We start from the raw sequence: 20,093 nt of genomic DNA, 5'->3' as shown, positions 1-20,093 counted from the left end.
TAATATTACCCTAAAACTCAGTTCAACCAAGCATTTTCAGATTGGCATCAGAGGTTTTTCACTTATGTGTTACTAGCATGTTGTTGTTAGTAAAGTTTTAGAAATTGAAAATAAAATCAACAATTATGTAACTGCTTCATTTGATCTATATAGTAAATTGATGTTTTTAAGGCAAAAACGTCAGTCTGGTGTGGGAGGTTAAGATACTGGTCTAGTAACAGAGTGATTGTTTTAGAGTTTTAGTCCTCCAGTAGACACAAAAAGAGGCTGAGTAGGAGTTGTACAAAATAAAGATGAGATATAAATTTAATAAATTAAATAGTTTATTTATTAAACTGTTGCACATCCAGGCATTGGATATATTCCCATATTACAGTAAACCATTAACCATGGCTTACAAATTTTAACAACTTAAGTCATACTTCATTTCGAACAAACCAAATTGTTCACATTCAGACCACATTAAACATGGTACAGCATTATCCAAACAAACAAAGTTTGGGGATATCCTTCACAGAACGAAAAATTAACTATGATCCACCAGGGATAAGATAAATTAAATGTGGAAAGAGAAAAATGGACTTACTCTCCCACTTTACATTCTCAATTTACACCTCTGCATGTTTACTGGGAACAGGGCTATAAGACTTATATCTTATTTTAACGAAAATAAAAATATTTGGTCCTCACCTTTTTATCTGACAAATAATTCTAGAACTTGAGTAACCTTTCATTTTCAATAGCTTGTCCTTAGTGAGTTTTCAGATGCTTTATTTCTACATATTATTTGAAAACTACTTTCCTTACCCATTAATAAAGATAATTTAATAAAGCAAATAATAGAAAAATAAAAGATGGCATTTCTTAACCCATTCGTTTCCCAGTGTTAACATTGGCTTAGTCAGATTCGGAAGATGTCATTGATTCACTGAATATCTTTTTCAATGCTATCAGTTTGTCTAAATTCTCTATCTCTTTTTTCAAGACATCTAACAATATTTTAGAACTGTCCAAAATCTTGTCATATGCGAATATTCCTTCAGCAAGAATGGTATCAAGCTTCTTTTGAATTGCATTTTTCCAAAGTAAACTTTCACTTATACTTTCCAGTTGTATGGTTAACATCTCAATTTCATTTTGAATCTTAGTTTTGTCTGCTATCAATTTTGCAATTTGTTCGTCTACTTCTGTCTTTTGCATGCACAACTCTTCCATATACTTCACAAGTTCATTATTGCAGCCCTGGAGAGTAGTTCCCTGCTGAGCCATCCTGCTGACTTTATCCTCTTTGGAAGACAAGGGTGCTTTCTTCTATTGGCTATATATCCTCACCAATTTCCTAAATTCATTTCAGGAAGAAAAGAAAGTAAAATTGTTATCATAGCAACCCTACATTGTACACATAAGGTTTAATATGAAGACAAACTGAAAGAGAAACTTAAAAGGTGATGGAGAAAACCAGTTTTAGAAATTTCCAAGGATCCCATTTCTGCTTTAAATTTTGACACGTGAGGTGCTTCCACATTAATTTAACAATTCATATTAAGCCTGCAATCTGAATTGTTACAAGTGTAACTGATTCTGCATGAGTATAGAATGCAATCAAGTGCTTGTTGACATATAATAAAAGAAAATCATTTAAACAGCCAAAGCAATGAAAAGAAACTTGCCCTCCTGCCCCATAAAGCATCTGAATGCTTTGCAAATTAAGAGTCACCAAGCTGTTCTGTAGTTTTATACTGGCTATTAAATACAACTATGTTCTCAAATCTCTGGAAAACAGATATTGTTTGAAACATATGTGTGGTGTGTGTATGTCTGTTTGAGACTGTGTAGACCATGTATAGTCCTTGGCAGCTGGAGATAAAATATGACATGCTGGTAGTTAGTTTACTTTACTTTGTCATTGCACTTCGTACAACAAAATTAAATGTGTCTTCAGTGTTAAGGGGAAGATGTGAGAGATACATACTATCACATCCTGCTTGAAACTGCCTGGACTTTTATTTCATTCAAACATCATGGCAGAATGTCCCAAAGAAAGTTATTTATTCTGGAATTAAACAATTTCCCTCAATTTGTGCATTCCTATAAGTGCCTGAGGAACCAAACCCTTCAAAGTCACCCTTTCCCATCAAGTATTCTCTAGATCAGGGGTCTCCAAACTTGGGAACTTTAGACTTGTGGACCCAGAATTCCCCAGCCAGCTCTAGATGATCAATATGGCAGTCCAAGAATGTTCCTTCCCCAAAGCTAAATGTCGCACTAGCATTTCATAGGCCTTTGGTGAAGGTGAATTAAACTTCTGTTTTTCCATCTAAGTTGATTTCTCCGCCATCTTTGGTTGTGTGGTTTTTGTTTCTTGTGTAAGGATGAAACACTGCCATCTAGAGGCTTGGCAACATCTGATAATACAAAGCTACTGGCTTCGTTTACTGAAAGGGTCAATGGAAAACATCTTGTTTATACAGGTGTTTCTTTGAAGGAAAGAGAAAGCTTTGACCTGAAAAACTTTACTGAATTTGTTTGAAACCTAGCAAAAGCCTGGGATGTTTTAATGGCAGTTTATAATCTGGAAAAATGGCCCAATATGAAGGGACTAACATTGCAAAGAATTATGCTAGAAATGACTATGGAAAGGACGCAGAAATACCTTGTAACCAATCGACACACTTTATGCAGTTGAAGAGGTTTTTATGTTATGTTTGTGTGTTTCTTTGAAAATAAAAATTTTATAAAAAAAAAAAAAAGAATAGTCCCATGTGGAGTGTGCTGCAGTAGTCTAAGCCGAGAGGACCATGAAGCGAGGGACTGAACATAAGGCCTCATGATTTAGGAAAGGTACAACAGGCACACAATCCACAATTGGGCAAATGCTACTACCACCTACTCTTTGGGCATGAGCACAGATCTCTTGCTAGCTAACTAAGTGGGAAGAGAATTTGTGACCTCCTTGATACTACTGAATTACAATTCCCATCATCCGACACCATTGGCACAGCTGGTTGAAGCTGCTGGAAGTACGGGCAGCCTTTGACTTATGGCCCCAATTAAGCCGTTTATGTTCCTAAGTGAGAAATTTGTTAAGCAACTTTTACCCCATTTTGCAACTTCTTCTTGCCACATTCCTTAAGTGAGCCACTGCAGCTGTTAAGTTAGTAACATGGTTAAGTGAATCTGGCTTCCCCACTAACTCTGTTTGTCAGGTCACAAAACAGTTGTGTGAAAAACAGTAATAAACCAGTTTTTTCAGTTCTGTTGTAACTTTAAACCATCACTGAATGAACCTTGCTGTAAGTCAATGTAAGTCAATTTCTGCCATGCTGTTACTTAATCTTCCACCCAGAGGAGCCACTTTTAATTTTGACTATTTTTGAGGCAAGGAGAGAGAGAAAAGCATAAGGAAAAATATGTTTTGGTCTGGAAGGTGTAATCATTTTGGCAAGTTTTAAGGTGAAAGGACTACCTTTTACTATACAACAACCTTAAATTGTATCTGAAGCAAACTAGCAACAGTACAGTTTGCCCAATAGTGGTCAGACATGGGCCTCCTTGTTCTGGCCACTGACATAGGTGAGCAAAGGTCCACACCCGCCCCCTTTTCCCTCTCGCCTCCGGTTGTCCTCTCAGCAGACAGTAGGGAAGACCAGAGCGCTTGCAAACACAGACAAGGCCGAGCCTCCCTGCTCTTGGACCCCGACAACCCCGCACCCAGGATAGCTTGGCTGCCAGTCTCGGGCGCTGTAGGGGCTCCGTCGAAATGTCCACCGGGTACCTCGGAGGAGCCGCCAGAAACCGCGAAGGAGCTCCGGCGCAGGGGCGCAGCTGAGAAACTTTATCTCCGCGCCTGCGCACTGCTTAAAATCAAGGATACCGCGTATCTACTTCTTTTCTCCTCCCCCGCCCTCTCCCCAAAGCAAAACCTCCAAGAAGTGGGACCTCAGTCAGGTGCCCAGGAATTCATCCTCTCCCCCATGGCTTGTGCGCGGGGCGCTGCCGGCGTCCAGCGGCTCTTTGCGGACGTTTCGCGAGCAGCCCCGCTAAAATTCAGGAGCCTCCGGTGTTTGAAATATCCCGTGTATCAAAAACTCCTTGGATTACAACTCCCGTCTTGTAGAGGCATTAAACTGCTCGACCGTGGTTGTCCAACCCCCTGCTCACAGGAGACCTGTGACTCTAGTTGCAGTGCAATGCACGGAAAGCTCGCCAAGTTATGCCTGCCACCCCCACAAACAGATATTGCTGCAGACCCACCAGGACTTACTTTTCGAACGAGCTGAGCTGCAACGCGTCTCTTTTCAGACTTCGATTTAATCTCGTCCCGCAGGCGGTTTTCCCAAAGGCTGCAAAAAACAAACTCACTTTAATGAGGACAGAACCGCAGAGAAAGGTCCCGGGTTAGGATGAGAAAATAAAGCCAAACTCTTACCCAAAGGCGTTACCACTTTACCATACTCAGCCGAGCCGCAACTCACTCTGACCTCTCGAAGTTCCGTCTTGCAGAGTTTCTTTCCCGCAGGCAACGCATTTAAAGTTGAGGGAGGCGAACGAGAGGAGAGGCCTCAGCCAATCAGTGGCCAGGGATTGCTCGCGGCACTTTGGAGCGTTCTCGGGAGTAGCTTTTACAAGAGTCACGGAAAGTGCCGATCGGAGGCGTTCGTCGTTTCGTTTACGGAAACAGCCGAAAGAACAGCAGATCGGCAGACCGAGGGGGAAAACATCTAGCGCCGGGAAAAACCGAGATCGCATCCAAGCGGAGGCCGTCGGCCTGACGGAAATCTCCGATGTTTTCCGAAGGCGCCGACTCTGAATCGGGAGCCGAGAGCGCGAGCACAAGCAAGGGATTTCCGGCACTGAACGGAAAACGCCGATGCCTTTCGGAAGAGAGGCGCTCAGAATCTGTGAGGGGAGGTAGGCGGGGCTTAGGCCCTAAGAAAGAGGAAGGTTGATATTAAAAAAACAACATTGGGGGGGGGAGGAGTTTGGTCGGAAAGAGCCGACCACAGCCGACGGTAAGCGAAGGCGGTGGCCTCCCAGTTTCCCGGATGTAATCGGACGGCGGTAGTGTTGGGAGCAGTGGCTGAGGGAGGGGGGGAGGCGGCGGCAGCAGCGGCGGCGGGCGAGCGAAGGCGGACCGCGGGGGCGGCGGGGACGTCGTCGTCTTCCGCGCTCCTCTTGTGTGCGTGATCTGCGGCGCCGCCTCTCCTCGCGGGTGTGGAGAGAGGAGATGGGCCCGTGAGCGCCGCTTCCTCTCACAGCCGAGCTGCCCGAGCCGCCCCTCCTCCCTCCCTTCCCCTCCTCTTCCCCGTTCCCGGTCGGAGCGCTGCTTCCCCTTCCCCCCTCGGCGGCGCCCGTGGCCCGGCCGCGCCCTCCTGATCCCCTCAGTCTCTCTCACACAGGCCGGGCATTGATGGTAATGTATGCGAGGAAACAGCAAAGACTCAATGATGGGTAAATAATACCCCTTTCGCGTCCCGCCCTCCCCGATTGCGCCTATGTCGCCCTACCCCCCCCTTCCCCCCCCCCCCCCGGCCCTCGATGCCAACCGCCAGTAACGGTCGCTCGCTAACGTTGCGTTTCTGTCCCTCTCTCTTTTTCTCTTCCAGCTGTCACGACCGCAAGGGGGACTCGCAGCCCTACCAGGTACCGACCTCTTCGCCCGCCGCAGTCCCCACATTGAGAGGCCCTGCGGCGGCAGCAACTAAAGTGTGGGAGGGCGAGCTAAACTACTCGAGCGCAGGCTTCGGCCGCCGCTGCAAGGCCGCACGCCAGCCGCCCCTTCCCTTTTCGCTCCGCGCGCGGCCGGTCGGCCCCGGGGAGGTGGAGGGGAGGAAAGAAGGAGGAGGAGGGGGCGGCTGCGGCTGAGACTCCTTCGCCAAGCGCGGCGCGCCTGAAGGAGGCAGCGGCGAAGGCCTTGGCGGGGCCGGGAAACGGAGCCTAGGCCCAATGCGGGGCGGGAGGACGGCTTTGTGGGGTTTTTTTCCCCTTTCCTTCCCCCTCCGTAGGAAACCGGTGGGATGGCGCTAAGGCAGCTCCGCTGGAGTCTAATGTAGAGGACAGCTGTTTACAGGAACTCTTTTCCCTAAGACAATAAAGGACCCTGGGCCCCAGACCCGTAAGGGGGCGTGGGGGGGGGGAGGGAGGCCGTGAGGAATTCTAGTTCTTCAATCCTATTCATATAAGACCTTGCAAATTGGGTGGTGGTGAAGGAATTCGGGCAGATGTTGGAGTCTCCTGGGAAAGTGTGTCACAACTTTGGTTTGTACTTGTGCCTTTTCTGCTCTGCACTTTTGCTCTACCAAAGAATGGGGAGAATGGGATAAAAATAATTACATGACACTTAAAGGTACTGCCAGGTATCAAGGAGAGCTTAATATTTGGATGCTGTAGTAGGTAACAACCTAACCCACGTAAACATCCACTAGGCAAAAAGGTGTAAACTCCAAAACAATTGAGATGAAGAGCTGCTAACTAAAGCTGCTTTCTAGGTTGCACTCAATACAGCACAAAGTGATTTTGACATGAAAGTACAGGTGCAGCAGTTGCTATATACCTACGCATAGTCTTTGAGAATTTTTTGAATCCGTAGTCTTGAAGAACCTCTGTTTCTGCAAAATACAATTGCAGAATTATATTTATTATAATTATATATAATTGTTCTCCACAAATAAGATCTTATTGATTAAAATTAAATGGAAATACTTAAAATTAAATACTTGGATAAAATATAAAAATAAGCTTTTTATAGAGACAAAGTATCATCATGGAATGCCTCTTACCACAGTATCATCTAGGAATGATAAAATGAAGTGTTATTTCTTAAACTGGTTTGTGTTTTAAGGAGAAGATCATGAATATATTACATTCATGTTTGAAAAGTTTGCTGTCTTAAATAGCTAGAAGTATGAACATTCTACAATATATTAAAGATATTGGTGTACAGACTACTATCTCTCTCAATTAAGAGTCAGAATTTTAAATGCATTATTTTGAATAGATTCCCTGATCAGTGGTAGAGTTCATTAATAGAAAATAAAAATCAAACATCCAGAATCTGTATTGGGTCACATTCTGAATAACTTCTTACGTAGATCTGCAGATTGCTTTGACAGCTGCAACGCAAACTATTTTTGAATTGTTTTGAATTGAGTTGTTTGAAAAACTGTTGGTGATATAGCATAGAGATTGTGTCCAAAAATAATACTAATCTAGAATATGCCTACGTATATACTTTAAATGTCAGATACTAACTTAAAAATCTTGATAATAAAAGCATCTATTGTAAATTCTAGGTATAATGCCTCATTTAAAATTCTTTTTTTTAAAATTTCTTATAGGCTCTTAAGTACACATCAAAGAGTCACCCCAGTGGTGGTGATCATCGGCATGACAAGATGCGAGACGCCACAGACCCTTCACCGCCAAACAAAATGTTGCGGCGATCCGATAGTCCTGAAAACAAATACAGTGACAATAGTGGACACAATAAAGCTAAAACCATTCATACTCATAGAGTTAGAGAGAGGGATGGTGGTGAGTTTCCTTTAACCTTTGATTCAACTATGATTTTAATATTTAAATAATTTTGCCTCACCATTATTTTAGCTTGCATAACACTGCTGTACATAAAATACATATACACTGCATAACAATGAAATAGGTTTTTAATCATTCTTCCCACTGTACTTTTATTTTTATCATCTTCATCATAAGCAGATTGTTGACTTTTTATATTTAAGAAACATGATCTGACAAGTTGTAATTTTTGAAATCTCCATCTTATTTTGTGTATATATGTTAAGTATGTTTAAATTGCTACTTTTATAGAATTCCTTTGACAATTGGCTAAATCCAGTAGCAAGATATATTAGCACATTACATCTCATACTAGCCAATAAATAAAAATAGCATTGGCTATTTGAAAAGCTTTTTACAAATGTAGAAAATTCAAAAAGCATGCTAACCATTATTTTGGGACACTCTTCTGATATTTTTTACTATCAATAGAAGAGTATTTGTAGCACAGGGTTGAATTGTGGGGTTCTTGGTGCATTTTGAGCTTGCTGTTTTCTTGCAGATGTTTTATTAGCAAACTAGATAATATCAGTACTAGCAAATATCTACAAGTAAACAAACAAGCTCAGAAAGGACAAAGGACCCCATATTGTTTAATATGACAGCATGCTACAGAGTTGCTGACTGCTTTGTATATGAAGGTGTGCTACCCGAAATAAATATGGTAAATCTATTACATGGACTCTTACCTTGTTTCAGCCTGCTGCTTTAACTGTTTGAAAGTAAAGAGAACTTTACAAAGCTCTTTTCATCATTAGGCTTGGTTTATTGTATAGATACATGGCAGCATTCTATATTGTATGCAATGATCTAGATATGGGTTTTTGTTCTTACTAGATTTTCTTGAATTCTTCAGTAGAACGTTTAATTACTATTTTTAAATTTTACTTATTGCTTCATTAAAGCATTCATGATCTATGTTTAAGCAATTTTCAACTCAAATTTATATGTATGTCAAAAAAGACAATTTATTACGGTTAATCTGAAAATAAGGCACGTATATAGATTTCATTTTATAATATAATTTAAATAAAAGGGTAGGCTTAGTTTGGGATTCTGTAAATTACTGGCTTTCCACTAGTAGTTAAGTTATGGTGAATTTACTCAGGTAACTTACACAATTTTCCTTGTTTGTGTAAACTACTGGTTTTTTTCCTTCCTAGAATAGAGATGTATGGGTACATGTGGAAAGCAGGAAAACAAGAGTGAAAAAAATAAACAGGAAAGGAGCATAAAGGCTTTTAAATGAGTCTTATTATATGTTAGAAGTTGAAAAGATTTTAGGATTTAGAAACTTCAATATGCTTTCAGTGGCATAACTAGATATTTTGCTACTGCGGTCTTTGAAAATATTAATTTTTATATCTGTTTACCTTAGAAGTATAAATAAAATCAGACTTGTGAAATATTCCTACCTGGAGGTTTTATTTATTTATTTGAATTGTGTGCTGCCCATTTTGTCTAGATACAACTCAGAGCAGCTTACAAATATTGAAAACAGGTAAACATTAACATGCTATTTCATAGCTTTCAGGAAACTATGTCTGCATATGGACGTGGACATTTAGTAGTGTAGTTGACTGAATATTGTAACTTGTAAGTCTTGGCATCAAATCCTCCATTCAACCCTGAAGGATTTTTTTCTCATCTACATTCAAATATTTAGGGTTGTAGAAAAATTAAGAAAAGGGGTAATACTGTCATATTGTATAGTGGGTTTTTATAAATAGGATAAATTAAATTAATGTTACACATTAAAACTTACACATTGTAAATTGTCTTACACTTTGGCTTATTGGCATAGTTATTTGTGCTTTACAAATTCATAAATATTTCCATAAACACTTTTTTATGTATATAAAGTTTTAGATGTAATAATAGTAAGAGTTCTTTTACAATTGGGTTTGATGAATATATTCAACATGTATTCAGGTAAGGGATATTTCAGAATATTTGTATTGAAAATAATTTGCAAAGATTGTAATCTTTGATTTCAAAATACATTTTAATTGAAGTTTATTGTAGTATAAAATACAAGAGACAATAAAGGGATAGGGAAAGATAAGGGGAGAGGTGCAAAGTAAAAAGAAAGAAAAAACTGCATGTTCCAACTTTTTTTGGGTTCAGTAGAATACAGAATATAGTTACATCCTCAACTCTTTGCTTTAGGTAATTAATGACTTAGCCATTTTTATAAAAAGACAAACCTAAAATCAAATTGTCTGCTTTCTGTTTTAAGCATAAGCTCCATAAGTGGCCTCCATGTGGAAGCAAAACTGAATTCATTTTTTCCTTTAATTCCAGAAGTTTTGCTATCTCTGTCAAAAAAAATTTCTATCGATATATATAAAGTCACAACCCCTGGTATGCCCAGATATGGGAGGAAGATCACTACTTCCATTGTCTGTCCTTCGGCTCGTCACAAGAGACCATCCAGACAGAAACCTAATATTTTTTACTGTTGCCTTTTTGTTACATTTGTTATATTTGTGCTGATAAATAAATAAAGGGAGACTAGTATAGATCTATTTCAAGCTATTTAGCTCTCATCAGCTAGCCATACCCTTACTGGGAATCGAACCTGTGCTTTATTGCCTGCTAAATATATATATTTAGTGTCACAACCCCTGGTATGCCCCAATTATTATTTATTATTTATCAGCACAAATATAACACACACACACACACACACACATATGCATACACACACACATATATGTATGTGTATGTGTGTGTATGTATATATACATACATACATACACACATACACATACACACACACACACGCACTTTTTTCTGAGGTCCCTGAAGATGGTTTATGACTTAACCATACTGGCTGTCTATAAAGAAAAATAAATAAATGTGTTGATACTACCTTTAGACCATGAGTATCATCAAATATATGGTAAAGTGCTACAAGTTGAAATTTTTTAATGATTTTTGTATAACTTTTCATGACTTAATTACTTTAATAAAATCATTCCTTCCAGTGTTCTAAGTTCTAAACATTTTTTCACTAATGGACAGCAGCAGTTTTTATATTTTAAATATAATTGTTTTAATAAGATAAACCAGAATATTTTTAATTGACATGTCCTTTAGCTGGGTAGCAGAAACTTTGTAATGATTCCAAGTATAGTTACGAATTATAGTTGCAATCTTATACTTTACAATAAGCAACACTAGGACTTAATGTATAATTGAATATTAAAAGAAATTTAAATTATTTAGGACTTGAATTTTTAAATTAGCTTTTCATAGTTGAAATTCAATTTCTAAGCTACTATATTTTGTATATTTATAATGCAGCTATATTTAAAGACAATACTTTTTAAAACTGTACCCAAAATCTTGTGAAGGAGATTAAAATAAGCAAAGTCAAATTATCTCCCTCTGAGCAGTACTTTGATTTCTTTTATTTTTACTGATTCTCTGTAAATCTCTTGTGTGAACCAATATATTTGTTCAGATATAAGTGTAGCTTACTTTCATTGTTACGAGTCTTTTCATTTGCTCATCAGAGGATAAGAAGATAGTTGGGATATTTACAAATCTAGCACCTAGGTTGCAGATAGTATTATAATGCAACATAACATATGTAATTATATTATCAAAGTTAATGCTGTTAATATTTTGTTTATGTAAATAATATTGTGGGCATATCATGTTATACTTTGCTTCTAATTTGTGAATCAATAAGAATTATTTATTTCAGAAGAAAATAATACAATTTATTTACCAATAAGTCCAAACTTTTATTAATGTCCACAGTGAGACTTCTTAAAAAAATGAAATGACTAACTTGTCAGTTCAATTAACCATAAGAATATTTCTGTTTCCTTTACCATTTACCTTAATAGGAGGGCACATTTTACTTTCTCTTAAAGTTTTAGCTGTTAAAATTTCATTCTCCAAGTAACTTTTGGGGGCTATATGGTGGGTTTTGCTGATTCAGTGGATTGAACTAGAGATACCAGGAAGTTGGAATGTTCTTATTTTTTCTTTCTTTGGAATCCTGTTCAGTCTTTCCTAGTCGGCACTGTACAGGATAAGGACAGATACATATAGAAATGTAATTAGATGGGAGATGAATTTAGTCCAGATGATACTTGATATTGTGGAGCATTATTCCACTGGAGGTAAGAACTTATCCCTCCCTTTTGGCTTTTCGAAAAGGTATCAAAACACTGGAGGTGAGCGATGAGATAAGATCTCATCCCCATCCCATCTATTTATTGGCTCTTGAGGGCAAGGTCCTAGCACAGTTTTTACTATTTGAATGTTGGTTCATTTTAATATTTTAACTTTTTCATTTATTTCTGTAATTTTAAACCATCTAGAGTTACCTTGTAGGGCAGCATGGAAATTTAATAAATAAATTCATTTATTTATTTATATCTCAACGCCTTTGTAACTTTCTATAATAAGAAGTTGCTACTCTGTTTTGAAGTTAAACAATTTACTTTATAGAATTGAATATATTCAACATAACATTTGTAGTCATTAATGTACAGTATATATTCAATTAATATAGAAGTAAATGCTCGATAATTTTTAAAAATAAATTATATCCTTTAAATGGCTTGTTTAAAAATTGGGATCCTCCAGATATGCTAGAATTCAGTACTATATTAAAATGCTCTTAATTGCTGAGATAAGTTCTAATGCATACCTTGCCAGTACTGACTTTTGCTTGATCAAGTCATTGAATATTTTAAAGGTCAGTACTACAATCCTGCAAATATGTCTAGACAATAAGTAGTCACTTAAAATGTCAATTTACTATAATTTTATTTTGGAGAAACATTCTAAACAAGCGATTCCAATTTTAGACAATAGTTTAAGAAATTGTTATTTTGATACATTACAATTCACATTTTGATCTGGCTTCAGGAAATATGTGCTTTGGAACATTGTAGATGATGACTGAAATTGGAGAGGTGATTGTGGGAGTATAGTCCTAATGGACATGCTGTGCTTTCAGTGCTTTCTGAATTGAGGTGGACAATGGGCTACAAAAATAAAGTTAATAAAATAGAGGAAGGCAATGACTAATTCAGACACAATATGAAAAACAATTTGAAAAATAATGTGACATTAAATTACAAGGAAAAAAATAAAATACTTTCCCCAGTGGTAATATACAGTTGTGAAAGCTGGATATTGAGAAAAGTAAAAAAAAAATAGACACCTTCAAAACGACTGACTGCTCTCTTAAAGTTGATGATCAGTTCTTGGAAAAGTTATGTATTGTTACTAGAGGAAGATTGGGATCGCATTTGTCCTTGAGTTGAACTCTGCTTGATTTCATTGAAATAATTTCATTCAATTACTCAGTCATGTCCGACTCTTCACAACCCCATAGACCATAGCATGCCAGGCTCCCCTTTGTCTTTTGGAGTTTGCCCAAATTCAGGTTCATTGCGATGACGCTAGCTAACCATCTCATTCTTGGCTGTCCTCTTCTCTGTTTGCCTTCAATTGTTCCTAACATCAGGATTTTTTCTAATGAGTCTTCTCTTCTCATTAGGTGGCCATAGTGTTTGTGCTTTAGCTTCAGTAGTTGTTCTTTCAAGGAACAGTTAGTATGTATTTCCTTTAGGATTGTCTGATTTGATCTTGTAGTTTGGGGATCTTCCAGCACCACAATTTGAAGGCATCAATTCTTCTATGCTCAGCTTTCCTTATGGTCCAGCTCTCATAGCTAGGGAAACCATAGCTTTGATTATGTGGACCTTTGTTGGCAAGGTGATATCTCTGCTTTTTAATATGTTTTCTAAGTTTGCAATATCTTTGCTGCCAAACAGCAAGTGTTTTTAATTTCATGTCTGTAGTCACTATGCAGTGATCTTGGTGCCCAAGAAAATAAAACTATTACTGCTTCCATTTCTTTTCTTAATCAGGAAGTAATGATAAAATGATCTTAGTTTTTTTCAGGTAAGTTTTCAAGTTTCAGGCCAACTTTTGTACTCTCATTGAAATAGTACAGTAGTTTAATTCTGGACTCCTTAATCAGGTATGGCTTAAAAGCTTTCTATTGCAGGCCTGGCAGGATTGGTTCACAAGTGTTGATCATTTTTCATTTCATATTTTGGTGTTTAAAAGATGCTTTTGGGTATCAGTTTCTCTCCAATATTGTTTAGCAATTACTGAAAACACTGGGGAAAGTTATGTGGAGATTTAAATCATTTATTTATACCATAGTAAATTCCTCAGATCAGCGGTTTCTAACCGTTCCACCTTGGTGGGGCAGCACATGGGAGAGCATGTGACTTGACAGGTCCATGTGCGCATACAGCTCCATTGGTGCGAGTGGCAGGCGTGCATACCCTCTGCTCATGCGAATGGAGCTTTCCGCATAAACGGTGGGCCCTTGTGCTCATGTGGAAGTTCCACTTGTAAAAACAGAGGGCACTTGAGTGGAAGGCGCTTGTGTTCATGCACAAAACTTGCATGAGTGGAAGGTGCTTATGCTTGCTCACAAAGCTCCATTCGCATGAATGGAGCTTCATGTGTAAATATCATCTGTTCTCACAAGTGTAGCTTTGTGTGCAAGCACAAACACCCTTCGCTCAAGCGCCTTTTCTCACAAGTGTAGCTTTGTGTGCAAGCACAAGCCTCCTTTGCTCAAGCAACTTTTTTTTTGCCCAAGTGGAACTTTGTGCATGAATGGAGCTTTGCGTGTGCAAGCTTGCCCATTGCTCACACAGCCCAGTTTCGAACAGGATGTGCCCTGGGAGTTGGGGACCCATGTCCCAAACTGTTCAAGTTTTGAGTTTTTAAACAGGTGTCCAGAGCTCCAAATTAAGATCATGTAATGATGCTTTGGACTGTAAAACTACCTGATCAAGATGAGCCCTTTGGTCCTCAGTGAAATTACATTCCCCTTGAAATACTGGGTTTGTAGTTTGGAGAGTTTTTCTAAAATGATCATTTACTGTTTTAGTGCTTAAAAAACTTTTTTTATCTTGGATAATTTTGGAATTGATTGAATCATACAATATTTTAAAAGGGGCCTTGGGACTTCCTATTTCCTAGGTATTAGATTTTGGTGCTGGGACAGGGGAATGAGATAATTATATATAGGTAGCATAACTTCTGTTTTAAATGTGGCATTAAATAAATATTCCCCACTAGTTTTGGACTGTAAATGCATCATCTTTGATCTCTGACACATTAATTTTAGCTCATGACAGATACAGATAAAAAAATACACAAAGAGAATACCTCTCAGACTCATGGATTTCTTTTGCATGTCTGTAACACTGATTTAAGCTCACCAGAATTTATATTGGCAACTAGATTGGGAGATCTAGTAATGTGTTAATTATTGAGAAGAATAAGTGGACTGCTCAATTCTTTAGGGCAATGTGAAAAAGAAATGGTGTATATAAATGATCAGCAGAGAGAAGGCCTACTGTGATTCTGTTGTCAAAGAACGCCAACTACTGGGATCCAGAAGAAGACCCTTTTCTGCTGTAGCATTTGTCCTTTGGAACATCCTACCCTCCAATGTGAGATCTGCTTCTACCCTTGTATCATTACGTAAAAGGCCGACGCCTTGCCCTGCCAGTTGGCCTGGGAACCCAATGGGGCAATATTACACAGGAGGTTGATAGCGCCTTCCCTCCTCCCGGCTTCCCAACCTGGCCATCTTTTTTTTCTGATAATCACTGTATTCTCATTGTTTTCTTTTTCATTGTTTCATTTTATTGTTTCATTGTTTATTCTTATTCACTGTTAAGTTTACACTTCTTTTAATTTCTCCATTTTTATTGTTGTAAGCTGACTAGAGTATCCCCACTGCAAGATAGAGGCAAATAAATTTAACAAATAAAATGGAGATTGAACTATAATAAAATAGCAGAAGATGGAACCTTGATTCATTTAATTGTAGAAGTGATTGATCTGAAATATATGAAAACAACTGCATTGCAACGTATATGTGTGCCTCATAATTCCAGTGCTTTGTCACATGGAATACAAGGAGCATAAAACTATATGAATGCTTAGAAAACATGCTCCTTGGCTTTTCTTAATAAATGTGTTTCATATGGATGCGATTAACCACTAATTAAAATTTAGACACAAATGGAAAAACATTCAGGTTGAAATCTGAAGATTTAAATAAATATATATTGGAAATCTAATCTATAGGAGATTAGGAAATGACTTTGACTATCCATATGAGGGTTCCTGGGTATTTATATGATGGAATTGCTTTAAATTCTCGGAATTTGAAAGTGATAGAATGAAAAGGCTGGTAGCTGAAATGCAAATGATGGACAATTCAGGGTAGATCCTCTCATAGCCTTGAACTTGTTTATATGTTTATGACAGTAACAAAAGAGGGAGAAAAATCCATAATAATTGTCCTGCTTGCAAATAATACTGAGCTATGGCATTTTGAGCTTCATGTGGTATATGCATCTGGATGATGCCAGGTTGTATTATTATAGCTTCTCCCACATTTGTTCATCACTTTGGTATCAGCTCTTTTGAGACACATGATTTAAGGGTAGGTGGGGGAGATTAAAAATTCTAAACATTGGTATTAATAGCACTACAAGAAGAGGTGGTGCTGCTGTTACTGAATAAGTAATAAAAGTGCAGTTTGATTGATTACATGTCATTAAATAATTGTTGACTCTTGGCAATCACATAGGTAGATTTTCTCCATTATGATCTATCCCTAACATCTTGCATATCTTTGAATGGTGCACTTATTAACAGTGTAACTGAGTCTCTACTTGCCTGTTGCTCATTCTCTTCTCTTCAACTTTCCTACTTTCTTACTAATTTGAGCTTGGTCATTTGTGCCTTCAGAACTCTGGGTTGATTTTATAATGATCCATTTTTTGGATCATACAGTTCAGACCTGAATTCCTCTCATGGAGTATAATCTCTGAGAGAGATGGCAGCAAAAATATTAAATGAAACACACAATATTGAGCTTGCACTCTTTCCCAAGAGAAGATACTTGTATCTAAATAATATTATGGCTAACTTTAGTTGTTCACTTAAGCAAAAAGGAAAGGCAATCCTTCTGATTTTCATCTTTAATTTTATTATTTTAAAACAGGTTTCGAGCCAATTTGATCTAGTGATTAAGGCAATAGGATAGAAACTAGGAGGATGAGTTATTGCCCCAATTTAGGCATGAAAGCCAGCTAGGTGACTTTGGGCCAGGCACGCTTTTTCAGTTCATTCACCTCACAGGACGATGGAGAAAAGGCGAGAAGGAAGGAGTTTCTACTAACTTATGTCACTTCTGGAATGTCAAAGCTTATGCGGTTTAAATTATGAGATAGAAACACAATTAAAATATGAATAACATGGATATTTTATAGCATAAGTGTGATATTTTACTTTTACTACTGCCATCTTACAATTAAAAAAACTTTATATAACAGATATCCAAAATATTCTTAATATGAAATGGAAGCTGTGTAGGAATAAAAAAAACATACAATGCAAATATAGGTATACGTTTGAAAAATTATATTTTATTTACATAGAAATATGAAAAATAAATATTGCGGTTTCAGTTACAGAACCCCACAGTAAAACAAGTATTGTAATAAAGTAGGTCACATTAATGTTTTGATTTCTCTGTAGAAGTTATGTTTGCACTATTACATCTACGAAAACTAATGTATAAGCCTTAATTAAAAATACCTATTGGTAAAAAATGCTAATGATCATATGAGCTTCATTGAAGTGTAATTTCTGGGTGGTGGAAAGCATTGTTAGGCATATATTGTATGCCTATAAATGTAACCACCCATAACTGGAACATAAGCCAATTGTATTAACTAATCATTCAAAATTGAATGATGATATTGTAGTTGTTGGATCACTTGACTGCGTTTGAAAACATTAACTATGGTATTTATCTGGCCTGCCTTGTAGGGATAGGGCAGGTGTGGCATTATAGGTTGTCTTGGTGGATTGCACCAATAAGCAGATATACAGTAACGATAAAAAATGAGTACAGAATCCAGGCTATATTCTCAACGTGAGAAGTTCATTCAGCGTAGGGCCGCGGTGTGTGTGTGTGTGTCACACGTCCATGCGCAGGGGGCACAATGCAGGGGGGAGCTTAAATAATACGGTGTGGGCACATGTGCGTGTGCAGTAGCGCATGTGTGTGCTTTTGGCACCCGAGGCGAAAAAGATTGGCCATCACTGATAGATCATACAGATTCATACTTGTAAGTTTTTAGAGCAAGTTATATTAGTAGAGAAGTTGTTTGAGATGAAGTCTGCTTTTAATCAAATTTTTATGCCTGCATATTAATTATTCTGAAGTATGTTGTTTGAGGATTTATAGACATCACATTTTGAAGTTATATTGATTTTTCCTGAATACTGGCATTTTGAGCATGCAGTACAGATAGTCCTCGTCTTACAACCATTTGTTTAGTGACCATTCAAGCTTGTAGGTTTAGTGACCTAGAAGTGCCCAAAAAGTGACTTGCTATCATTTTTCACATTTATGACACCACATGATCAAAATTCAGTTGATTGGCAACTGGTTCATTTATGACAGTTGCATGACCCCCTAGGTCCCCCTTTTTGCAACCTTCTTACAAGCAAAGTCAATTGAGATGCCAGATTCACTGTAGTGATTTACTTAACAATTAGGGCAAAAAAGGTAGCAAAATGGGGCAAAATTTACTTAACTATCTCAGCAACAGAAATTTTGGGTTCAATTATGGTCATAAGTTGGGAACTACTTGTATACTTTTTAGGTAAAATTGTGGGAGGAGCAGAAGTATTCTGTAGGTAGTGGTTAGTGAATATTTAAATGAATAGGACTAACAAAATTCTTAATGCCTGTAAGCTGTGAGGTTTGGGTGGGAGATAGATAATAGGGTTCAGCTCAACTCTGCAAAACTAAGTGGTTGTGGATTTTGAAACATTTAACACCCCCCTTCCCACAATTAAAAAATAAAAGACCTCTGAAGAATCTGTCACTAAGCATGGGGTTACGCTTCCCCAGACAGAGTCAGTGCACACTGTGGGTGTTCTCTGGATTCTCAATTCCTGCTGAAAGAGCAAATAGAGGCCATGGCTCTTTTGCATAGATTTGTCTTATGTAGCACTTGTATCTATTCCTGGGCCAAGAGGCTTTCCTCATAGTGACTTGCACTTTAGTCACCCCCTGTCTGGATTACTCTAATGCATTTTACATGAGACTACCCTTGAAGAACATTTGGGAGCTGCAGCTGATTTGGAACACAATGACATGGATTCCAAGCTATACTCATGTAACACTGCTGCTCTGTTGAGTTGCCCTAGTTCCACTGGACTTCTGGGTACAATTCAAGTGCTAGTTTTCACCTATAAAGCCCATATGTAGGATAGGAACAAGCTATTTTGAGGATTGCTTGACTGGTTCCCCACCAGAACTAACAGAGAGGGGATTCTCTGGGCCCTTCTTTCAAGCAATATCATCTTGCCAGATCTGAATGGGCTTGTGTTAGATGTTCGTAAGGCTTTAGCAATGCCATTGCTCCTCAGAGCATTTAGACTGTTATGCAATTGATCTTTATTTTTCTCCTATAGTTCAATTTTTTAATGCAACCTTAGACATTTGTTGTTTTGGTTTTAATCTAATATATTACCCAGATTCATTGCCGTAAGATGGGCAGCTACAAAATTTGTATCAATAAGTATGCACATAAATAATAACAATGCTAGAGAACAATATACTTGATGGAGAGTAATTCTATTGTGAGATTAAAATAATGAGGGGCGTAATTCATATTAATAACAAATTATGTTCAGTATAATTATTACTAAAATATATTAAATTACATTCAAGATGTTTAAATGGAGTGTTGCTAAGTCTTGCTTTATATACCTGTTGATGCTTGTCCTTTAATCAATGATTTCAGAATTAATTGTTAAGAAGAGCTATAAAATTGCGTATATGATTATTTAGTGATAAGAAAGTTCATAGTAATAAGTAATGAGATTTCTGAAGAGGAAAGGGATCAGATCTAATCAGAATCCAATTTGATCAAAATTATATAAATAACTTAAAATAATAAAATGTTAATAAAAATAAAATCTATAAAAGCAATTATAAGTGAACTACATTTAGTAATTTGAAGAAATAAAATGATTAATTCTTATATATACTATGCATGATACATAATATCAAATAGACGCATTGTAATATTAATAAACTTTAAAACTCTGAAAGATTCAGAAAGATGTATTATGGTTAGTTACTTCAGTGCATGTGTAATATTCCCAGTCCCTGGACAGCATACTCATAGTGACTCAGAGCTTTGGCTGCTACTGCTGAATGCCAGCTCAGTTAACAGCATAGCTCTCCTTATTCAAGATCTTATTGAGGAGGAACAAGCCAACCTGGCATGCATCATTAAGACCTAGCACAAGGGGGCAGTGACCCCCTGGAGATATATCCAGCTGGGTTTAGGATTGGCACCAGCTGAGGTTTAAGGGCAGAGGAGGTAGGATTATAGTGGTCATCAGAGTTGTTT

General features: G+C 37.7%; 1 protein-coding gene and 1 long non-coding RNA gene across 6 annotated transcripts in view; one reads left to right on the top strand and one right to left on the bottom strand.

Annotated features, from left to right (window-relative positions):
• Positions 1-704: 704 nt before the first annotated feature.
• LOC116522857 lies at positions 705-4,545 on the bottom strand. Its single transcript, XR_004257006.1, has 3 exons — positions 4,430-4,545; positions 4,265-4,343; positions 705-1,339 (listed from the first exon to the last, which is right to left on the bottom strand). It is a non-coding gene; the product is annotated as an uncharacterized LOC116522857 (long non-coding RNA).
• A 286-nt stretch (positions 4,546-4,831) lies between these two features.
• Positions 4,832-20,093, top strand: part of WAC (WW domain containing adaptor with coiled-coil) — a 74,558-nt gene continuing 59,296 nt past the window's right edge. For 2 of the 5 annotated variants that reach the window (XM_032237924.1, XM_032237926.1), the window contains exons 1-3: positions 5,025-5,451; positions 5,607-5,643; positions 7,338-7,533. In XM_032237924.1, the coding sequence (XP_032093815.1) occupies positions 5,411-5,451; positions 5,607-5,643; positions 7,338-7,533 (274 nt within the window). In that variant the 5' untranslated portion in view covers positions 5,025-5,410. The other 3 variants (XM_032237925.1, XM_032237928.1, XM_032237927.1) reach the window with 3 other exon arrangements.

The sequence above is a fragment of the Thamnophis elegans genome, chromosome Z, assembly GCF_009769535.1.
Source record: "Thamnophis elegans isolate rThaEle1 chromosome Z, rThaEle1.pri, whole genome shotgun sequence".
NCBI lineage: Eukaryota > Metazoa > Chordata > Lepidosauria > Squamata > Colubridae > Thamnophis > Thamnophis elegans.
Note: the sequence above shows the minus strand (reverse complement) of the source record. Positions and strands in the feature narration are given on the sequence as shown.